At 38.5% G+C, this 18,457-nt stretch overlaps 1 protein-coding gene across 6 annotated transcripts in view; it reads left to right on the top strand.

Annotated features, from left to right (window-relative positions):
* The first annotated feature begins 1,497 nt into the window (after nucleotides 1-1,497).
* CATSPERE (catsper channel auxiliary subunit epsilon) overlaps nucleotides 1,498-18,457 on the top strand; it is a 184,622-nt gene continuing 167,662 nt past the window's right edge. For 4 of the 6 annotated variants that reach the window (XR_008501161.2, XM_054478821.2, XM_054478825.2 and 1 more), the window contains exons 1-3: nucleotides 1,561-1,719; nucleotides 17,636-17,709; nucleotides 18,000-18,069. Coding sequence is in view for 5 of the 6 variants with exons in the window: in XM_054478821.2 (XP_054334796.1) it covers nucleotides 1,597-1,719; nucleotides 17,636-17,709; nucleotides 18,000-18,069 (267 nt within the window). In the remaining variant the exon portion in view is untranslated. Of the gene's footprint in view, nucleotides 1,720-4,118; nucleotides 4,168-17,635; nucleotides 17,710-17,999; nucleotides 18,070-18,457 lie in introns of all 6 variants that reach the window. The other 2 variants (XM_054478812.1, XM_054478806.2) reach the window with 2 other exon arrangements.

Here is an 18,457-nt window from a genome sequence, read left to right as displayed (position 1 = left end):
TCATTATTTACCTTATAGCAGGCTGTTCACTTAAACACTGTAGTAAAACTAGAGATGAGAGTACTAATGTGTTTGCCATGCAAGCCTTGGAAACTCAACCAGGCCTGCATGAGTCGCTCAGACAGTTGCAAAGCGATTCCACTCTTCTCACCTTGGGGTTCGCTCCCATTCCCATTACGTCCCCTGTCAGCAGGAAGAAGCCAGAGCGATCAATGGCCTTTTCCCATCTTCATAGCCTACCCAAAGGGAAGGATTGAAACCATCTTTGCAAAATTACAATTGAGACAGTGAAAGAGATCTAACTTAACGGACTGCATCTTGCTTCTAACCTCAAAGCTGTCCTTGTGCATTCCTGGGCATAGGCTGAACTAACTTTGGGAGAAAACTTAGTTTATAGTTTACATAAAGACGGTAACAGCCCTTTCCCAAAGCAGACCTCCTCCTTGCCTGGAGACTAGATTGCCTTTGTAGGACTAACATTAACCACAAGATTTGAAATCAGGTTTAGGAGTCATCCAGCTGGAGGATACAAGATTCTGACTCGCCCTAAACCGCGCCTAAGATCAGTGCTTGAGAGATTTTGCAGACCCTGCACTTGATGGATCAGCTGGCACCACCCAGATCAGTAAACTGGCTCATCTGATCTTGTGGCCCCACCCAAGAAGTGACTCAGCACAAGAAGACAGCTTCTACTCCCTATGATTTCATCCCTGACCAATCAGCACTCCTGGCTCACTGGCTTCCGCCAGCCCACCAAGTTATCCTTAAAAACTCTGCTCCCCAATTGCTTGGGGAGACTGATTTGAGTAATAATAAAACTCCAGTCTCCTGCAATAAAATAAAAATCACTTATGCTGTGCCTGGCCAGGTGTGGTGGCTCACGCCTGTAATCCCAGCACTTTGGGAGGCTGAGGCGGGTGGATCACTTGAGGCCAGGAGTTCGAGACCAGCCTGGGCAACATGGTGAAACCCCGTCTCTACTCAAAATACAAAAATTAGCAGGGTCTTGTGGCGCACGCCTGTAATCCCAGCTACTCTGGAGGCTGAAGCAGAAGAATCGCTTGAACGCGGGAGGTGGAGGGTGCAGTGAGCCGAGCCAGATCTCGCCACTGCACTCCAGCCTGGGGGACAGAGTGTGACTCTGTCTCAAAAACAAAACAACAAAAATCACTTATGGCGTGCCTGCTCCCTGGAAAGCATTGCCAGATATGTATTTGTTATTGCAGTGTCTATACCAGTCACATGAAGATTTGGGCTAAAAGACACACTACCTTAAAAGTTTCACGTTCTTTCTGGCAAATTGGATTTTTCTTTTTCCTTCCTTTCTTCCTTCTTTCTTTCTTTTTTTTTTTTAATTGGCAACTCGGATTTTTCGAAGTGTTTTTGCTATCTCACTGCTGGAAAGCCTGGTTCTGCCTTTCCTAAAATCTGGTGTGCAGGTTCGCACTCCGGCTACATTCAGGCCTCTAGGGAGCCCAGGTAGCGGCGCGCACGCGCACACTTCTCCCTCGCTGGTCCTCAGGCCCGGCCCGCCCTGTCCAGAGGCGCCGGGACCCAGGCGCCTGCAGCCGCCCGCCGGGCCGACGTTCCCCGGGAATGCGCGAGCCCTGGACGGGAGCGGCCGAGGCGGTTGGGCGGAGGCGGAGCAGGCGCCATGTCAGCCCGGGAAGTGGCCGTGCTGCTGTTGTGGCTGAGCTGCTGTGGGTCGGCCGTTTGGAGGTAGAGAGACGCCAGTCGCAGGGGACCGACTAGGCGGGGATTACCCCCGGCGGGGCAGGCGGGAGGGCCCTGCTCTCCACCCCATGCGCCCCGGGACCGCTCGCCCTGGCCGACCACCGCCTCGTCTCCCGGCTCCCCAACACCAGCAGCAGTGTCCCGCCGGTCCCACCCGAGAGTTTTCCATGAGCGAGACGGGACGCAGTTAGCACTTTGCTACCCTGAACCAGTTCCTGCAGTAAGGTCGCGGTACCTTCCTGCTGCTGTCCTCAGAACATCTGAGCCCCAATGAAATCTTACTTTTTTGTTTTTTTAGAGCGGGGGTTGTCTGTTTGTTTTAGAAACGGCCTCTTGCTCCGTTGCCCAGGCTGCAGTGCGGTGGCGCCATCATAGCTCCCTGAAGCCTGAAACTCCTGGGCCCAAGCGCTCCTCGCACCTCCGCCTCCTAAATAGCTGAGACAACAGGCACGCGCCACCACGCTTGGCTAAATTTAAAAAAAAAAAAATTGGTAGAGACAGGGTCTCACAATATTGCCCAGGCTGGTCTCGAACTCCTGGCCTTAAGTGGTCCTCCTGCCTGGGCCTCCCAAAGTGCTGTAATTACAGACCATGAGCTCTGAGCCATAAGCCATCGCACCCCGGGCCCTGTGAATTCTTACATTCCTGTCACCTTGTGCAGCCTTCTTTTGCCGGAGGAGAGGATCATTGTGGTCCAAGAGTGAGATGATAGTGCCCTTTTCATTAAAAAATAGCACATGTCCATCTGCACACCCCACACACCTATGGGCCTCTTAGATCCGTTTCCAACAAGAATACATTAAATATTAGACATAATTAATAAAGCAAGGATGAAAAGGCATTATCATTGTTATCTGGGACTAAATTAATAAATTAAACATGACTCTTTGAGCTACTGTTCTCTCCCTAGCCTGTCCTCAGCCCCAGTAGGAGTGAGAAGCTGTTGAGGGAGCAGGTGAGGAGAAAAGTCCTGCCAGGAAAGGTCATTTCATCCTTTCACTACCAGATCTTATTAAATTACATAATTTAACATTGTAAATTAAAGTACAAAATTCGCCACTTTTATTTTTCTCTCTGTAATGAAAGGGATCTTAGATTCATAAGAAGTGTGAGGTGGTTCACACTTCAAAAAAAGCCTTTGATGACAATAGATTTCATTTTTATTTATAGGCATATGTAAAATACATGAACTTTTTAAATTCGATCTGTATATACAGAAAATGTGTTACATTTTAAAGGTGACTGATTTCTGTTAAAAATAATTCAGAGTGCTATTAAGGCTTGCATAATTCTGATAAGGGAATTGCATAATGATATCCTAGCAACTCTTCCTCTACATACAGAAAAAAGGCCTCTGATTTAAAACTTTAGGGATGGAGCAATTTCAATTGCAATTAGGTATGCATTGTAGACATGGAATAGATTCTTGAAGCAAATGGAAGGCGAAGGAGTTGTAGGGTGATGATTTATGATAGTCACCAGCTACATGTGCCTTTTGAGTACTTGAAATATAGCCCAAATTGAGATGTGTTGTAAGTGTAATGTACACACCAGATTTCAAAGACTTAGTCTGAAAAAAGAATGTAAAATATCTCACTAATAATTATTTTATACTGATTACATGTTGAATAAAACTTAAAATTAACAATTAATTTTAAGTTTAAGTTTAGTTTTAATTAAAAGCTAAAAATTAATTATTAAAATTAATTTCACCCATTTCTTCTTGTGCTTTTAAGGTAGCTACTTGAACATTTTTAATTAATAGGAGGTGGCTTGTATTATATTGGACAGTGCTGTGTTAGATGAATCAGATAGACAGGAATTAAGAACCCTCCATTGTGGCAACATGGCAAAACCCTGTCTCTACTAAAAAATACAAAAATTAGCTGGGCGTGGTGGCATGTGCCTGTAGTCCCAGCTATTCGGGAGGCTGAGGCAAGAGGATCACTTGAGCCTGGGAGGTCAAGGCTGCAGTAAGCCAAGATCACTGCACTGTACTCCAGAGCAAGACCGTGTCTCAAAAAAAAAAAAAAAAGAGAAATACTGCGTTTTTAAAACTCCAATCTTTATTATTCTTATTTTAACTCTTTATAAGTGAAGGAGTTAGAGCCAGTTTTCATCCTACCAAAAAAAAACAGGCAAAGAGTATTAACTTCTCATCTTATTTTATTGTCTTTAGATACTGAGCAAACCCTAACACATCTAGAGATGTGGGTAGAGGTCACTGATAGCCCCAATTTTAGCCCTGAGTTGCTATCAAGGAAGGGAATGAGGCAGAAAGGTGAAGCTCCTGGCTACCCAGCTATGCCCTGACCATTTAGAGAATCCTCATATTTGAAGAATAAATTAGTTTTAATATTCATACTTGGCCTCTTCCTCCACAGGTATTCCACTAACAGCCCAAACTATCGCATTTTTAGTACCAGAAGTACTGTAAGTGTTGAATTTTTAATAAACTATAGTTAAATATTAAATTTTTTGAACTTTAGAGCAGAGAGCAGAGTTAATCATATTGAGTTTTACAGTCATTGTCACTCTTCTGTTTCATTTCTTTCATCCCGTGTATTACCCTAACATAGATCCCCTCCTTAATCCATGTCCTTAAATTTGCATGTAGCGAAAATAGTGTTGTTTTGAGTGTTTTCGTGATTTACTATTCACAATGTGATGTTATTATATAGGTAGGATAACCATTCAGTATATTGCCTAAAGTCATGAGAATGGGCGTGCTGTTAATAATTATACAACAGGTATAAATTAGAACTGTCTAGACAAATCAGGATGTATGGTCACCCAAACTATAGACCTCATTCTCTATATTACTTTTCTTATTCAACACTTTCTACTTCATTTCTTCTTATCTGCCTAATTACTAGTGTAAATCAATTATATTTTATATACCCCTATTGCTGGACATATAGCTTCCTACCATCACAAACAATACTGGAATGAGTGTCCTCTACAAGTCCTTTTATGTATCTGTGTATCTATGCAATCATTCTCCTGCAATATGTAGCCAAATAGAGTTGCCTGGCCATGGGAAATACACTTAATTTAACGAAGTTCCGCAAGATTGTTTCCAGAATGGCAGTTACAATTTATATTCTCACTCAATGTACATCTTCACCAAAATTTGATGTTATTAAATTTCCTATTTTTTACCAATCTCATTATTATCCAGTGATAGCTATTGCTGTTGTTATTTTCAGTTTCTTTGATGACTAGTGATTTTGAGCATCTCTTCGCATATTATGCAGGCTTCTTCTATTACCTGTTCATACCCTTTGCCTATTTTTCATTTAATTTTCTGCCTTTTTCTTATTCATTAACACAGTGCTATCTACATTGCATTGTAAAAATTAATTAAATGTTGGTTTCAAAGATTCAGTTATCTCAAGTTTCTGTTAACTTTGTTTATGGATACTTCACTGAAAAAAAAGAAAAGCTGAATTTTGATGAGCCAAATCTCTCCCTTCATTTGCCTTATGATTTAAACTTTTGGGGGCTCTTTTTTTTTTTTTTTTTTTCCAGACGGAGTCTCACTCTGTCACCCAGGCTGGAGTGCAGTGGCACAATCTTGGCTCACTGCAACCTCCGCCTCCCAGGTTCAAGCGATTCTTCTGCCTCAGCCTCCTGAGTAGCTGGGACTACAGGCGTGCACTACCATGCCCAGCTAATTTTTGTATTTTTAGTAGAGACGGGATTTCACCATATTGGCCAGGCTGGTCTCGAACTCCTGACCTCGTGATTCACCCGCCTCGGCCTCCCAAAGTGCTGGGATTACAGGCCTGAGCCACTGCGCCCATCCAGAGCTCTTATTTAATAAAAATCTTTGCTTACCCTGAACTGAAATTTTTTTATAATTTTATTTTATATTTCTTATATTTTTACCTTTAAAATATAGGTCATAAATCCATCTAGAGTCTACCTTGTATATAGCACACTAGGCATTCACATTACTTTGTTCACATAGTGAACCAGAATCTATTAAACAACTCACTGTTCTGCTATTACATTTCTCATGTCACCTTCTTTGTTCCGTATGTAGATGAGTTGATTTGTGAACTCTCTTATTTGGTGCCAATTCTACATTCTCTCAACTGCTCTAGCTTTCTAATGAGTCTTTGTATCTGGTCCTGTGAACATCCAGTTTGTTCTTCCACAAGACTACTTTGGCTATTTGCGTTTTTATATAAATTTTAGAATAAGGATGTTAATTTTCACAAACAAAAATCTGCTGAGATTTTAATTGGGATTGCACTTGGGGAGAACTGACATTGTTATGATAGTAACTGGTATCATTATGATATTGAATCTTCCAATTCATGAAGAATGATGTAGCCCTCCAGAGTTGATCTCATTATCTTCTTCCTAACTTTAGTAGATTTCTTCTAACATCTCCCAGTTAAACAGATGCTCCCTTTTGGGCAGAGAGAGATACATTTCATTAAATTAACTAAATATTCATTGGTTCCTAATTTATTGAATATGGTAAAAATAGTCACTATAAGTGATATTTATAGTGAATTGTGAAATGCCTTTTCACAGTCTACAGAAAAAAGTTTTATGAGTTTTCTCAGACTTGTTATCATAGTGAATCGTGTTAATATATTCACTTATATTGTATCATCCTTGGATTTTGGAAAAACCCCACACAGTACCAGTGTGGTATTTCAATATGCTCTCAGGGACTATTGTTAATATTTTATATAAGATTCTTCTATCGATATTCATACATGAGTTTGCTCCACAACAGTGTATCTCAGTGGGGATGCCACTGAAATTTTGAGCAGGAAAAGTTTTCATTGTATGGAACTATCCTTTGCTTTGCAGAACGTCTTGCTTCCCTGGTTCCCAAACATTAAGTGGCAGTGACAATCCTCAGGGATTCTGTAACCTGAGACACTCTTCCGTATTTCCAGATGCCCTCTAAGGCAGGCAGAATCCAGCTGGTACACACTTGGATAGCATGCTGCCTGGTATTCACTTGGAACTGTCAGTGTCTGTACTGTACAACTTGTTAAATACTTGTCATATTATCCTTGCCTTTAAGGGAGCGTGTAGCAGTCAGGGGTCAGAGGACAGCCATAACCACTCTAGATATTTCAAGCAGAAATTTATTTGCCACAGGAAATTAGGTGCTCACCAAACTGTTGGGAGGGCTAGGAAAGCCAGGGTCTTGGAAACCCCCACTAATTTTTAGGTTTATCAATAGTCAAAAAGCTGCAGTTGCCACCAGAGATCAGGACCTGGAGAAAATTGATGCCCATGTCATAAGTTTCTCCCGGTACCTAGTGGGGGATGGTGCTCAATGGAAAGATAGGATAGAGGCCTTCCCCAAAACCACCTATCTTTGAAGCCTGGACTTTTGGTACCACTGCTTGAGGAAGAAGAATGGCTTCCTCTTTTTTACAAGTTCCAGTCCACATCTGATTTTCAGAATGTAAATATCATTCAGACCCCTTGAGGGTTCCTGGTTTCCAGCTCCTGCAATCTAGGGATAGCCTAGAGTTATGTAGAAATGAATGATCATGGCTGAGAATACAATACACAAAAATCAATTCCTAGCACTGTGTGGTATCACCCGTAAATTAGAATCAGGAGTCTTTAGTTAATTTTTACTAAGTAAGTCAACAATTTCTGTTGTGTTTTCTATCAGTGTTGTGCTCCCTTTATAGATAAATAAATATTTATAATTTGAACCAGGCCCAGATGGTTTCGTATGGGAATTCTACCAAATCTTTAAGAAGCACATCACTTCAATGTTGTTGAAATTTTTCTAAAGTATAAAAAAGAAAGGAGGAAAAGACCTAAGGGGTTATTTCACAAAAAAGGATGTACAAATGACCAGTAAACTTATGAAAAATTAGTGTAGTATGAATTAAAATTACAGGGAGATGTAATTACAAACCAATCAGAATGCCTAAAATTAAAAAGACTGAAGATAACAAGGGGTGGTAAGAATATAAAGCAATAGGAACTCTAATACACTACTAGAAGGAATGCAGGTTGGTATAACCACTTTGAAAACCTGTTTGCTATTATCCAATAGTGTTGAATATAAACGTATCCTGTGACACACTAGTTTGACTCCTAGGTATACATCCAGCACCAGAAGACCTATGTAGGAATGGTTACGACAGCATTATTCCTAAGAACTCCAAACTAGAAACAACCCAGTAGCATGTCAATCAGTAGTATAGAGGGATAAATGCATTTCTGTGTATTCACATAATGGAATACTATACGGCAATGAAAATAAGTGCATTGTGTCTACATGTCAACACAAAACAATATGGATGAATCTCACTATAGTGTGTGAAAGTAGCCATACAGAAAAGAACACATTCTGTATAAACTTTATAATATTCAAAACCAGGCAAGAGGAATCTATGTAATATATATTTTCTTTTACAATTTTGTTTTCAAATTTATTGCTATTCATTTCTTTATAATCTTTGCTTACCATTTCAATCTCTATTTTTAGCTATTTTATGTCTCTAATAGAATTTATCTGGGCACTTTATCTTCCTTTCCTGGACAGTTTTGCCATGTATTGGACCATTTTATTGTTTTTTTTTTTTTCTTTTTTCTTTGAGACAAAGTCTCACTCTGTCACCCAGGCTGCAGTGCAGTGTGCTATCTCGGCTCACTGCAACCTCTGCCTCCCAGGTTCAAGCGATTCTTCTGCCTCAGCCTCCCGAGAAGCTGGGACTACAGGTGTGTACCACCACACCCCGCTAATTTTTTGTATTTTTAGTAAAGACGGGGTTTTACCATGTTAGCCAGGATGGTCTCGATCTCCTGACCTCGTGATCCGCCCGCCTCAGCCTCCGAAAGTGCTGGGATTACGGGCATGAGCCACTGTGCCCGGCCTTATTGGTCTTTTTAAGAATCACCTTTTTAATCTCGATTTTCCTTTATTATTTTTATGTAGGTGGCAGAAATGGTCCATCTTTAATTCATAAATGACCGCCAAAACAGTTATGTCATTTTAGAAATGCAAATTGGACCCTAGAGTTTGATTATCAGCAAGAAAGGTAGATAAAGGGCAATTGAGTAATATTACAAAACCAATGATACTGCAGCTTCCTTGAAAGTGATATTAAGAGAAAGGAAGGGGCCTGATATTGTGGCTCATGCCTGTAATCCCAGCACTTTGGGAGGCCAAGGCAGGTGGATCGCTTGAGCCCAGGAGTTTGAGACTAGCCTGGGCAACATGGCGAGGCCCCGTCTCTACAAATAATAATAAAATAGCAGGGCATGGTGGTGCATGCCTATAGTCCCAGCTACTTGGGCGGCTGAGGTGGGAGAATTGCTTGAGCCTGGCGGGGAGAGGCTGCAGTGAACTATGATCATGCCACTGCACTCCAGCCTGAGTGACACAATGAGACCCTGTCTCTAAAAGAGAGAGAGAGAAAGGAAATATTGAATGTACAGAAGACCAGAGATTTTCCATGACTCTTCTTGATGAAAAGCATGTCTAAAAAAATCCTTCTCCACTCTATGTAAATTGAAACAGTGTATCTGTTTTCTGTTTAAATAATACCAAGTCACTTAAACATGAAGTTGGTAAGCATAGTGGGAACTTTCTGCAGGGACTTGACTACATTTAAGTTAATCATTGGGGAGGTTTATATGTAAGCTTGGTAATTTCACAGAATTTGTTCTCTGTTTTGAACTTACATCTTTGAAACTTTTATTAGTAAAACATTTAAATATACATAAAATATAGAAATTAGTATAATTTAGACATACATAAAAGTATGGAGATTAAGTCCTTATATATCCATTACTCAGCTCCAGTATTACAGCTCATGGCCATTCTTGTTTCATTGACTTTATCACCCACTTTCTTCCCTCCTGAATTATTTTGAAACTATGCCAGACATATCCTTTCATCCATACATATTTCAGTGTGTACCTTTAAATGATAAGACTCATTTAAAAAATGACCACAGCCAGGGCAATAATGCAAGAAAATAAACTAAAAGACATCCACTTTGGAAAGGGAAAGATAAACTATTTCTATTTGCAGATGACATGATCCTTTATATAGAAAGCCCAAGGAATCTAACAAAAAACTATTAGAACTAATAAATTATTTTAACAATTTCTTATGGCAATTCATAGTAAATTGTAAATGGAAATTCAAGAGTACCAGAATAGACAAAACAGTCTTGAAACAGAAAAAGTGGAAGGACTCACAGTTCTGGACATTTATACAACAATTGGTCATCTGAATACTAAGCTTACTACAAAGCTGCAGTAATTGAGACAGTGTGGTACTGATATAGGATAGGAATATACATCAATGAGATAGAAATTGAGAGTTCAGAAATAAAACTTCATATTTACAGTCAGTTGATTTTTGATAATGATGCCAAGAGAATTTAATGGAAAAAGAATGGTACTGAAACAACTAGATATCTACATGAAAAAAATGAATGTGGACCCCAACCTCAGACCACATCCAAAATTATAACTCTGAATGGATCAAAGACCTAAATATAAGAGCTAAAACTGTAAAACTTATAGAAGAAAACATAAGGGAAAATCCGTGACCTTGGATTAGGCAATGGTTGCTCAAAAGCACAAGCAACAAAAGAAAAAATAGATAAATTGGACATCATCAAAATTAAAGTCTTTTGTGCTTCTAAGGACATCATCAAGAAAGTGAAGACAATTCACAGGATAGGAGAGAAATTCTGTGAGTCATATATCTTATTATGGACTTGTTTTTAGATATATAAATAACTACTATTGATATAATTTGGTAATAAAAATACAACCCAGTTTCTTAAATGGGCAAAGGATCTGAATTGTCATTTCTCCAAAGAAGATATCCAAATGGCCAATAAGCACATCCCCATCAGGGAAATGGAAATCAAAACCATAATAAGATACTACTTCACACCCGCTCAGATGTCTATAATCAAAAAGACAGATAATAACAAGTGTTCGTGGGGATGTAGAGAAATGGGAACTCTTATATTGCTGTCAAATGTCAAATGGTGCAGGCACTTTAGAAAACAGCCTGGTAGCTCTTCAAACAGTTAAACATAGTGTTACCAATATGTTCTGCAGATTGCACTTCCAGTTTTACATCCAAGAGAAATGAAAATATAATATCCACACAAAAACTAGTACATGAATGTTCACAGAAGCATTATTCATAATAGCCCCCAAGTGCAAACAATGCAAATGTTCATCAACTAATGAAAGGATAAATAAAATGTAGTATGTTTATATAATGGAAGATTACTTGTCAATAAAAATGAATGAAGTACTTTTATGTGCTACAATATAGAAAAGCCTTGAAAACATTATGTTAAGTGCAAGAAACCTTTCACAAAGGACCACATGTTGTATGATTTCATTCGCATGAAATGTCCAGAGTAGGCAAATGTATAGAGACAGAAAGTAAGTTAGTGCCTGCCTAGGGCTGGGAGATGGGGCTGGGGTGGTAACCTTCGAGGAGTGTGGCAGTTTTTTTTGTGGAGTGTTGAATATGTTCTAAAATTGATTACAGTAATAGTTGCAGAACTATATGAAGATACTAAAAACCATTGAATTGTACACTTTAAATGAATGAATTATATCTCAAAGTTGTTTAAAAAACCATAACCGCAATACTAATTAGCACACCTAAAAATTAATAATCACTCCTTAATGTTATCAAATATCTAGTCAGTATTCAAATGACCAATTGTCATATAAATGTCATTTTCTGTTTGTTTATGTAAATCAAGATCCAGATAAGGTTTATACATTATGATTATATATTTCGTTAGTTCCTTTTGTAAAAGGCAAATTAATTGAGGTAATTACATACAATGAAATTTACTCCTTTTAAGCATATAGTTTGATGACCTTTGGCAATGCATACAGTTGCGTTATCACCGTAATAATGAAGATATACAACATTTACCTCACCCCAAAAAGTTTCATCCTTCCCTTTGCAGTTATGCTTTACCTTCCTCATCTCAGCCATTGGCAGCCACGAGTCTATTTCCTGATCTTATAGTTTTGCATTTTCTAGATAGTCATAGAAATGAAACCATACCGTATATAGCCTTTTGGGGTCAGTTTTCTTTCGCTTGGCCTAGTGGTTTCAGATTCGTCCATAATGTTGCATGTATGAGAACTTCATTCCTTTTCATTGCTGAGCATTCCTTTGCATTCTTATGCCACCATTTGTCCATTCTCTTGTTGATGGCCATTTGGGTTATTTCCAACTTAGAGCTATTTCAGATGAAACTGCTGTGGACCTTCATGTACATATGTAGGGACATATATTTTTATTTTGGTTAAATACCTAGGAATGGGATTACTGTGTTAGAAGGCAATGATATGTTTACAGCAAATAAGAAACTACAAACAGTTTTCTTCTTTTTCTTTTCTTTTCTGAGGCAGACTGTTACTCTGTTGCCTAGGGTGGTGTGTGTGGCACGATCATGGCTCACTGCAACCTCAAACTCCTGGACTCAAGTGATCCTTCCGCCTCAGCCTCCTGAGTAGCTGGGACTGCAGGCGTGTACCACCACACCCAGCTAATTTTATTTTATTTTTAGTAGAGACAGGGTCTTACGATGTTGCCCTGGCTGGTCTCAAACTCCTGAGCTCAAGCAGTCCTCCCATCTCGGCCTCTGAAAATGCTGGGATTACAGGCATGAGCCACTGTACCTGGCCCACAACTGTTGTCTGAAGTAGGTGTACCATTTGCATTCCCACCAGCAGCAGAGGAGAGTTCTCATTGTTCTGCATCTTGAATACGTTTTGGTTTGAATTCTACCTTATCTAATATCAGAGTCACAATTCCTGCTTTTATATTGATTTTTTTTTTGACAGGACCATTTTCCTGGTATACCTTTGCCCACGGCTTGTAAAAAAATTTTTTTAAGAGTTAATAGACTTTATTTTTAGAGCAGTTTTAGGTTCATAGAAAAATGGGCAAACAGTATAGAAAGATCCCATAAAACCTCCCCAGTTTGCCCCATTACTAACATCTTGCATTAGTGTGCTACATTTCTTACAATTGATGAGCCGATATTGATACATCATTATTAACTAGATTCTGTAATTTACATTAGTGTTCGCTCTTTGTGTTGTACATTCTGTGAGCATGGACAAATGTTTAATGACATGTTTCTACCATTATAGTATCACACAGAATAGTTTCACTGCCCTAAAAATTCTCTCTGCTCTGCCTTTTCAATCCTCCCTCTCCCCAGCCCTTACAACACTGATCTTTTAACTGTCTCCGTAGTTTTGCCTTTTCCAGAATGTCATTTAGTGGGAATCAAACAGTATGTAGCCTTTTCAGATTGGCTTCTTTCACTTAACAATACACATTTAAGTTTCCTCCATGCCTTTTCATGGCTTGATAGCTCATTTCATTTTAGCATTGAGTAATACTCTATTGTCTGGATGTACCATAGTTTATCCATTCACCTAGTGAAAGATATCCCAGTTGCTTCCCAGTTTGGGCAATTATAGGTAAAGCTGCTGCAAACATTCATGAGCAGGTTTTCGTGTGGACCTCATTTGGGTAAATACCAAAAGTGCAATTGCTAGATATATGGTAGGAGTATGTTTAGTTTTGTAAGAAATTGCCAAACTGTCCTCCAAGATGGCTGTACCGTTTTACATTGTCACCAGCAATGAATGACAGTGCTGTTGCTCCACATCTTCACCAGCATTTGGCGTTGTTAGTGTTTTGGATTTTTGCGATTCCAGTAGGTGTGTTGTGGTATCTCATTGCTTTAATTTGCAGTTCCCTAATGACATACGATGTGGAGAGTCTTTTCATATCTTTGTCACCTGTATATTATCTTTGGTGAGGTGCCTGTTCAGATCTTTTGCCCATTTTTAAAGATGGGTTTTCGTTTCCTTATTGTTGAATTTTAAGAGTTTTTTTGTGTATTCTGATACCAATCTTTTATCAGATATGAGTAACTTTGCAAATATTTTCTCCCAGTCTGTTGCTTGTCTTTCATTCTCTTAACAATGTCTTTTACAGAGCAGAAGTTTTTAATTTTAATGAAGTCCAATTTATCAACCTTTTTTTTTGATTTGTGCTTTTTGTGATGTATCTAAGAAGTTGTTGGCAAACCCAAAGTCACCGAGGTCTTCTCTCGTTACTTTAGTCTTTCTGGGTCACTTTTTTCTTCTGGTATTTCTTTTGAACAGCATGTATTGGGTCTTGCTGTGTGAGTTAAGCCCATTCACATTTAATTATATAACATATCTTTGGTCTCAATTCTCATATTAGTTTATCTTAGGTGTGTTATATTTACTGTTTCTTTCTCTGCTGGATTCTTTTCTTTTAAAAAATTATCTTTCTATATTTAGAAAGGTTTGTATTTTTGTTTTAGTGGTTACCTTTGTGCTTATACCTTTCAAACATCTTTGGTGCCCTGCTCTTTTATTTACTCTTTTGCTGCCTGGTTTCTTTCTTTTTTTTGCTTTTTTTTGTTTTTGAGATGGAGTCCCGCCCTGTCGCCCAGACTGCAGTGCAATGGCGTGATCTCGGCTCACTGCAACCTCCGACTCCCAGGTTCAAGCAGTTCTCTTGCCTGAGCCTCCTGAGTAGCTGGGATTACAGGCGCCCATCACCAAGCCTGGCTAATTTTTTTGTATTTTTAGTAGAGACGGGGTTTTTACCATGTTGGCCAGGGTGGTCTCGAACTCGTGATCTCATGTTCTGCCCACCTCAGCTTCCAAAGTGCTGGGATTATAGGTGTGAGCCACTGCACTCAGCTTACTGCTTAACAACCAGGCAATGATCTTATTCTACTTTCCTTTTTCATTCTCTCCCATATTTTTTAGTCAATGATTTTATTCTGTTTTCAATGATCTTATTCTATGTTCATTCCAATTTTTCAATTTCATGTATTATTCTTTAATTATAGAATATTACTATAAGAAGATTATTGTTCTTTGATTATATTTACTGTTATTGCTCTGTTCCAAACATTTTGGTTTTCTTCTTCAGGATCTCTGGATATATGTATATTGGATTTTCTGTGCCTATCTTTCATATTTGTTGCTTACTCTTAAATCACTTAATCATGTTTTAATTCCCTTTTTTTCTTCTTCTTCTTCTTTTTTTTTTTTTTTGGAGTCAGGGTCTTGGTCTTGCTTTGTCATCCAGGCTAGAGTGAAGTGATGCAGTCACAGCTCACTGCAGCCTTTAACTCCTGGACTCAAGCGATCCTCCCACCTCAGCCTCCCAAGTAGCTGGGACTACAGGTGTGTGCCACCACACCCAGCTAATTTTTAAAGTTTTTATAGAGAGGGTTCTCCCTATGTTGCCCAGGCTGGTCTTGAACTCCTGGGCTTAAGTGAGTTTTATTGTTGATTGTTGTCCAGTGTTTTTGGGGACTATCCTAATTGTTCTTTCTGTGTTTATTAGGAAATTTAAATAGATTTTAGAAACTACATCCCCAAAGCCCCTTCCCAATGCCCTTTCATTTGTTTTATAAATTTCTATTTTTTCTCTTTCTTATATCCTTCCTTTTATTTGGGGGGATTTTCTCTATTGTCCTTTTATTATCATCTTACACTGAAAACAGAGTTTATTCACTTTCAAATTATTTTATCTAAAGACTTTTTTTTTTTTGTCTCACTCTGTTGCCCAGGCTGGAGTGCAGTGGTATGATCTCGGCTCACTGCAACCTCCTCCTCCTGGGTTCAAGTGATTCCCCTGCCTCAGCCTCCTGAGTAGCTGAGATTACAGGCATGTGCCACCATGCCTGGCCAATTTTCTTATTTTTAGTAGAGACAGGGTTTCACCATGTTGGCCAGGCTGGTCTCGAACTCCTGGCCTCAAGTGATCAACCTGCCTTGGCCTCCCAAACTGCTGGGATTACAGGCGTGAGCCACCGCACCTGGCCACAATTTTTTTTTTTTTTGAGATGGAGTCTCGCTCTGTCGCCAGACTGGAGTGCAGTGGCGCGATCTCAGCTTACTGCAACCTCCGATTCCCTGGTTGAAGCGATTCTCCTGCCTCAGCCTCCTGAGTAGCTGGGATTACAGGTGCGCACCACCACGCCCAGCTAATTTTTATATTTTTAGTAGAGATGGGGTTTCACCATGTTGGCCAGGATGGTCTCGATCTCCTGACCTCGTGATCCGCCTGCCTCAGCCTCCCAAAGTGCTGGGATTACAGGAGTGAGCCACCACGCCCGGCCATACCACAAATTTTTATAATATTAAATGCTTTTACTGTTTATTCATAAACATTTTATACTTTATGACTTTTGCTTATGAATCATTTAGAAGTACAGTTTTTTTGTTTGTTTGTTTTTTTAAAGACTCCAAATATCTTAGGATTTTTTTCTGGCTAACTTTATGAGAAATTCTAATTTTATTTCACTAATATCGAAGGGCATTGTATATGTGATAGTAATTCTTCAAGATTGGTTACAACTTTCCTTGTAAATGTGGTCAGTTTTGGTAATTGTTCTATGTGAGCTTGCAAATGATGTATATATTTTATATTGCTTAATTTTAGGGGCTGGGTACAGTGGCTTATGCCTGTAATCCCAGCACTTTGGGAGGCTGAGGTAGGAGGACTGCTTGAGGCCACGAGTTTGAGACAAGCCTGGTCAACATAGTGAGATCCTGTCTCTATTAAAGAAAAGTAAAAAGAAAAAACTTTAAGAATGTATATAGTTTTAACATATATATCATAAACTTACTAATTATATTTTTTAAGTCTTTGACTACCTTTCCCTCCCCTCCCCAAGTTTATTTAGTTTGAAAAAAATGTATTTTTTTTTCTACCACTATATTTATGGCTTTTGAAATTTCTTCTAGCGGTTCTATCAAATTTTGCTTATTATATTTTAAAGTTATGTTGTATCTTCTCATGAATTTTTCTCTTTATTCTTTTTATACACTATCTTATAATATCAAATCTATGAAACGGTTTACCACCTGTTATAATCTCCATTTTCCGAGTTAAGACACCAAAGCACTCTTCATATATTATGTATGTGTGTATAATTTTGTGTCACAAATATTAGAAGGTAAAATTGAGTTCCAACTCTGGCTGAAGAAGAGGATCAGTGCTGAAACTAAGACTGACAATGTTAGAAAGTGAATTGGTATACTTCAGGAGGGGAAAGAATTTCTAAATGAAAGAATAGAGAGGCAGGGAAAAAAGTAGCTTTATAAATAAGAAAAAGATGAAAGTTATGTTAATAGTCAGTAATGTGTAAATAATAGGATCTCAGAATTAAAAGTGACTTGTTTTTAAGCGAAGGATCATTTCTCATTCGTCTTTTTTTTTAATCCCCAGAACCTAGCAGAGTGTCAGTCCCTTCTTAGATACTTAATAGATTATTTCTTTTCTTTTCTTTTTTTTGAGACGGAGTTTCACTCTTGTCTCCCAGGCTGGAGTACAATGACGTGATGTCGGCTCACTGCAACCACTGCCTCCCAGGTTCAAGTGATTCTCCTGCTTCAGCCTCCTGAGTAGCAGGGATTACAGGCGCGTGCCACCATGCCCAGCTAATTTTTGTATTTTTAGTAGAGACAGGGTTTCACCATGTTGGCCAGGCTGGTCTCAAACTCCTGACCTCAGGTGATCCACCTGCCTCGGCCTCCCGAAGTGCTAGGATTATAGGTATGAGCCACTGCACCCGGCCAATGGATTATTGCTGAAGTAAATAAAATTAAAAGTTTACAGTTTTTTGGAATGACTGCTTCAGTGTCCCAGATGGGTTAAGTTACCTTTTCTTTGTCACATTAGTTTGTACAATTTAAAGGGAATTGAATTTTAGTTATTCTTTCTTTAAATAATTAGGACCCAGAAAATTGAATCCTACAACTGAACCCTGAGGTGAAAATTTTGAATCATATTTTTTGTTCGAACTCTTGTTTTCTTTTTTAGATTAAGTTAGAGTATGAAGGAACATTATTTACTGAGTGGAGTGTGCCAGAAACTTGTTTTGTGCTAAATAAAAGGTAAGATTTATGCCATGAATATCAATGTATGTGTATTTTTTTAATTCATTCATATAATGTGAACATTCGGATTCAAGGCTGTGATTTAATATAAATTTTCTTTCATTAAGTAGATGTGAAAAGCAAGACAAAATCAGGTCGAATATAGTATAGAAGTAAAATATTGCAAATATTTAAAAATATCTCTTATCAGCATACAATTGAAGTTTTTAGGCTTAAAAAATAGTAAGGGAATTTTATTAATATCATATGCAGCTATAATTATTCTTTCTCATCTTTTTAAACACTAGCTCACCCACGACAGTATTGCGTTGTTCCTCACCTGGTGTTCATGCTATAAAACCAATTGTTACCGGCCCAGTAAGTTGATTTTAATGATATGTTATTAAATCTTGAATAATCATCCTGTTATCCTGTTACATTTTATTTTGCCTTTCTTTTGAGCTTTTCAATCTAATTTAACCTGTTTTAAATAGTATTAATTGTTAACTATAAACAAGCCCTATTTTAAAGTTATTGTATGTCAATTTTTAGATATATCTCATGTTAAATTCTAAATTATAAAATTATATACAATTTTTATCTCAGTCTTTTTATTACTAAGTATGTTGAAGTTCATAGCCACCACCTTAATGATAACAGGACTCTCAGATGAGTGGGTCTCCTGTCATACACTCCTGTGACAACGCTAGGATTAAGACTAATTTCTAGCAGATTTATTTTTACTCCACTGCATTTTCTTCAACTG

This window comes from Pongo pygmaeus, chromosome 1 (assembly GCF_028885625.2).
Source record: "Pongo pygmaeus isolate AG05252 chromosome 1, NHGRI_mPonPyg2-v2.0_pri, whole genome shotgun sequence".
NCBI lineage: Eukaryota > Metazoa > Chordata > Mammalia > Primates > Hominidae > Pongo > Pongo pygmaeus.
The sequence above is the reverse complement of the archived record's forward strand: the minus strand, read 5'-3'. Positions and strand labels throughout refer to the sequence as shown.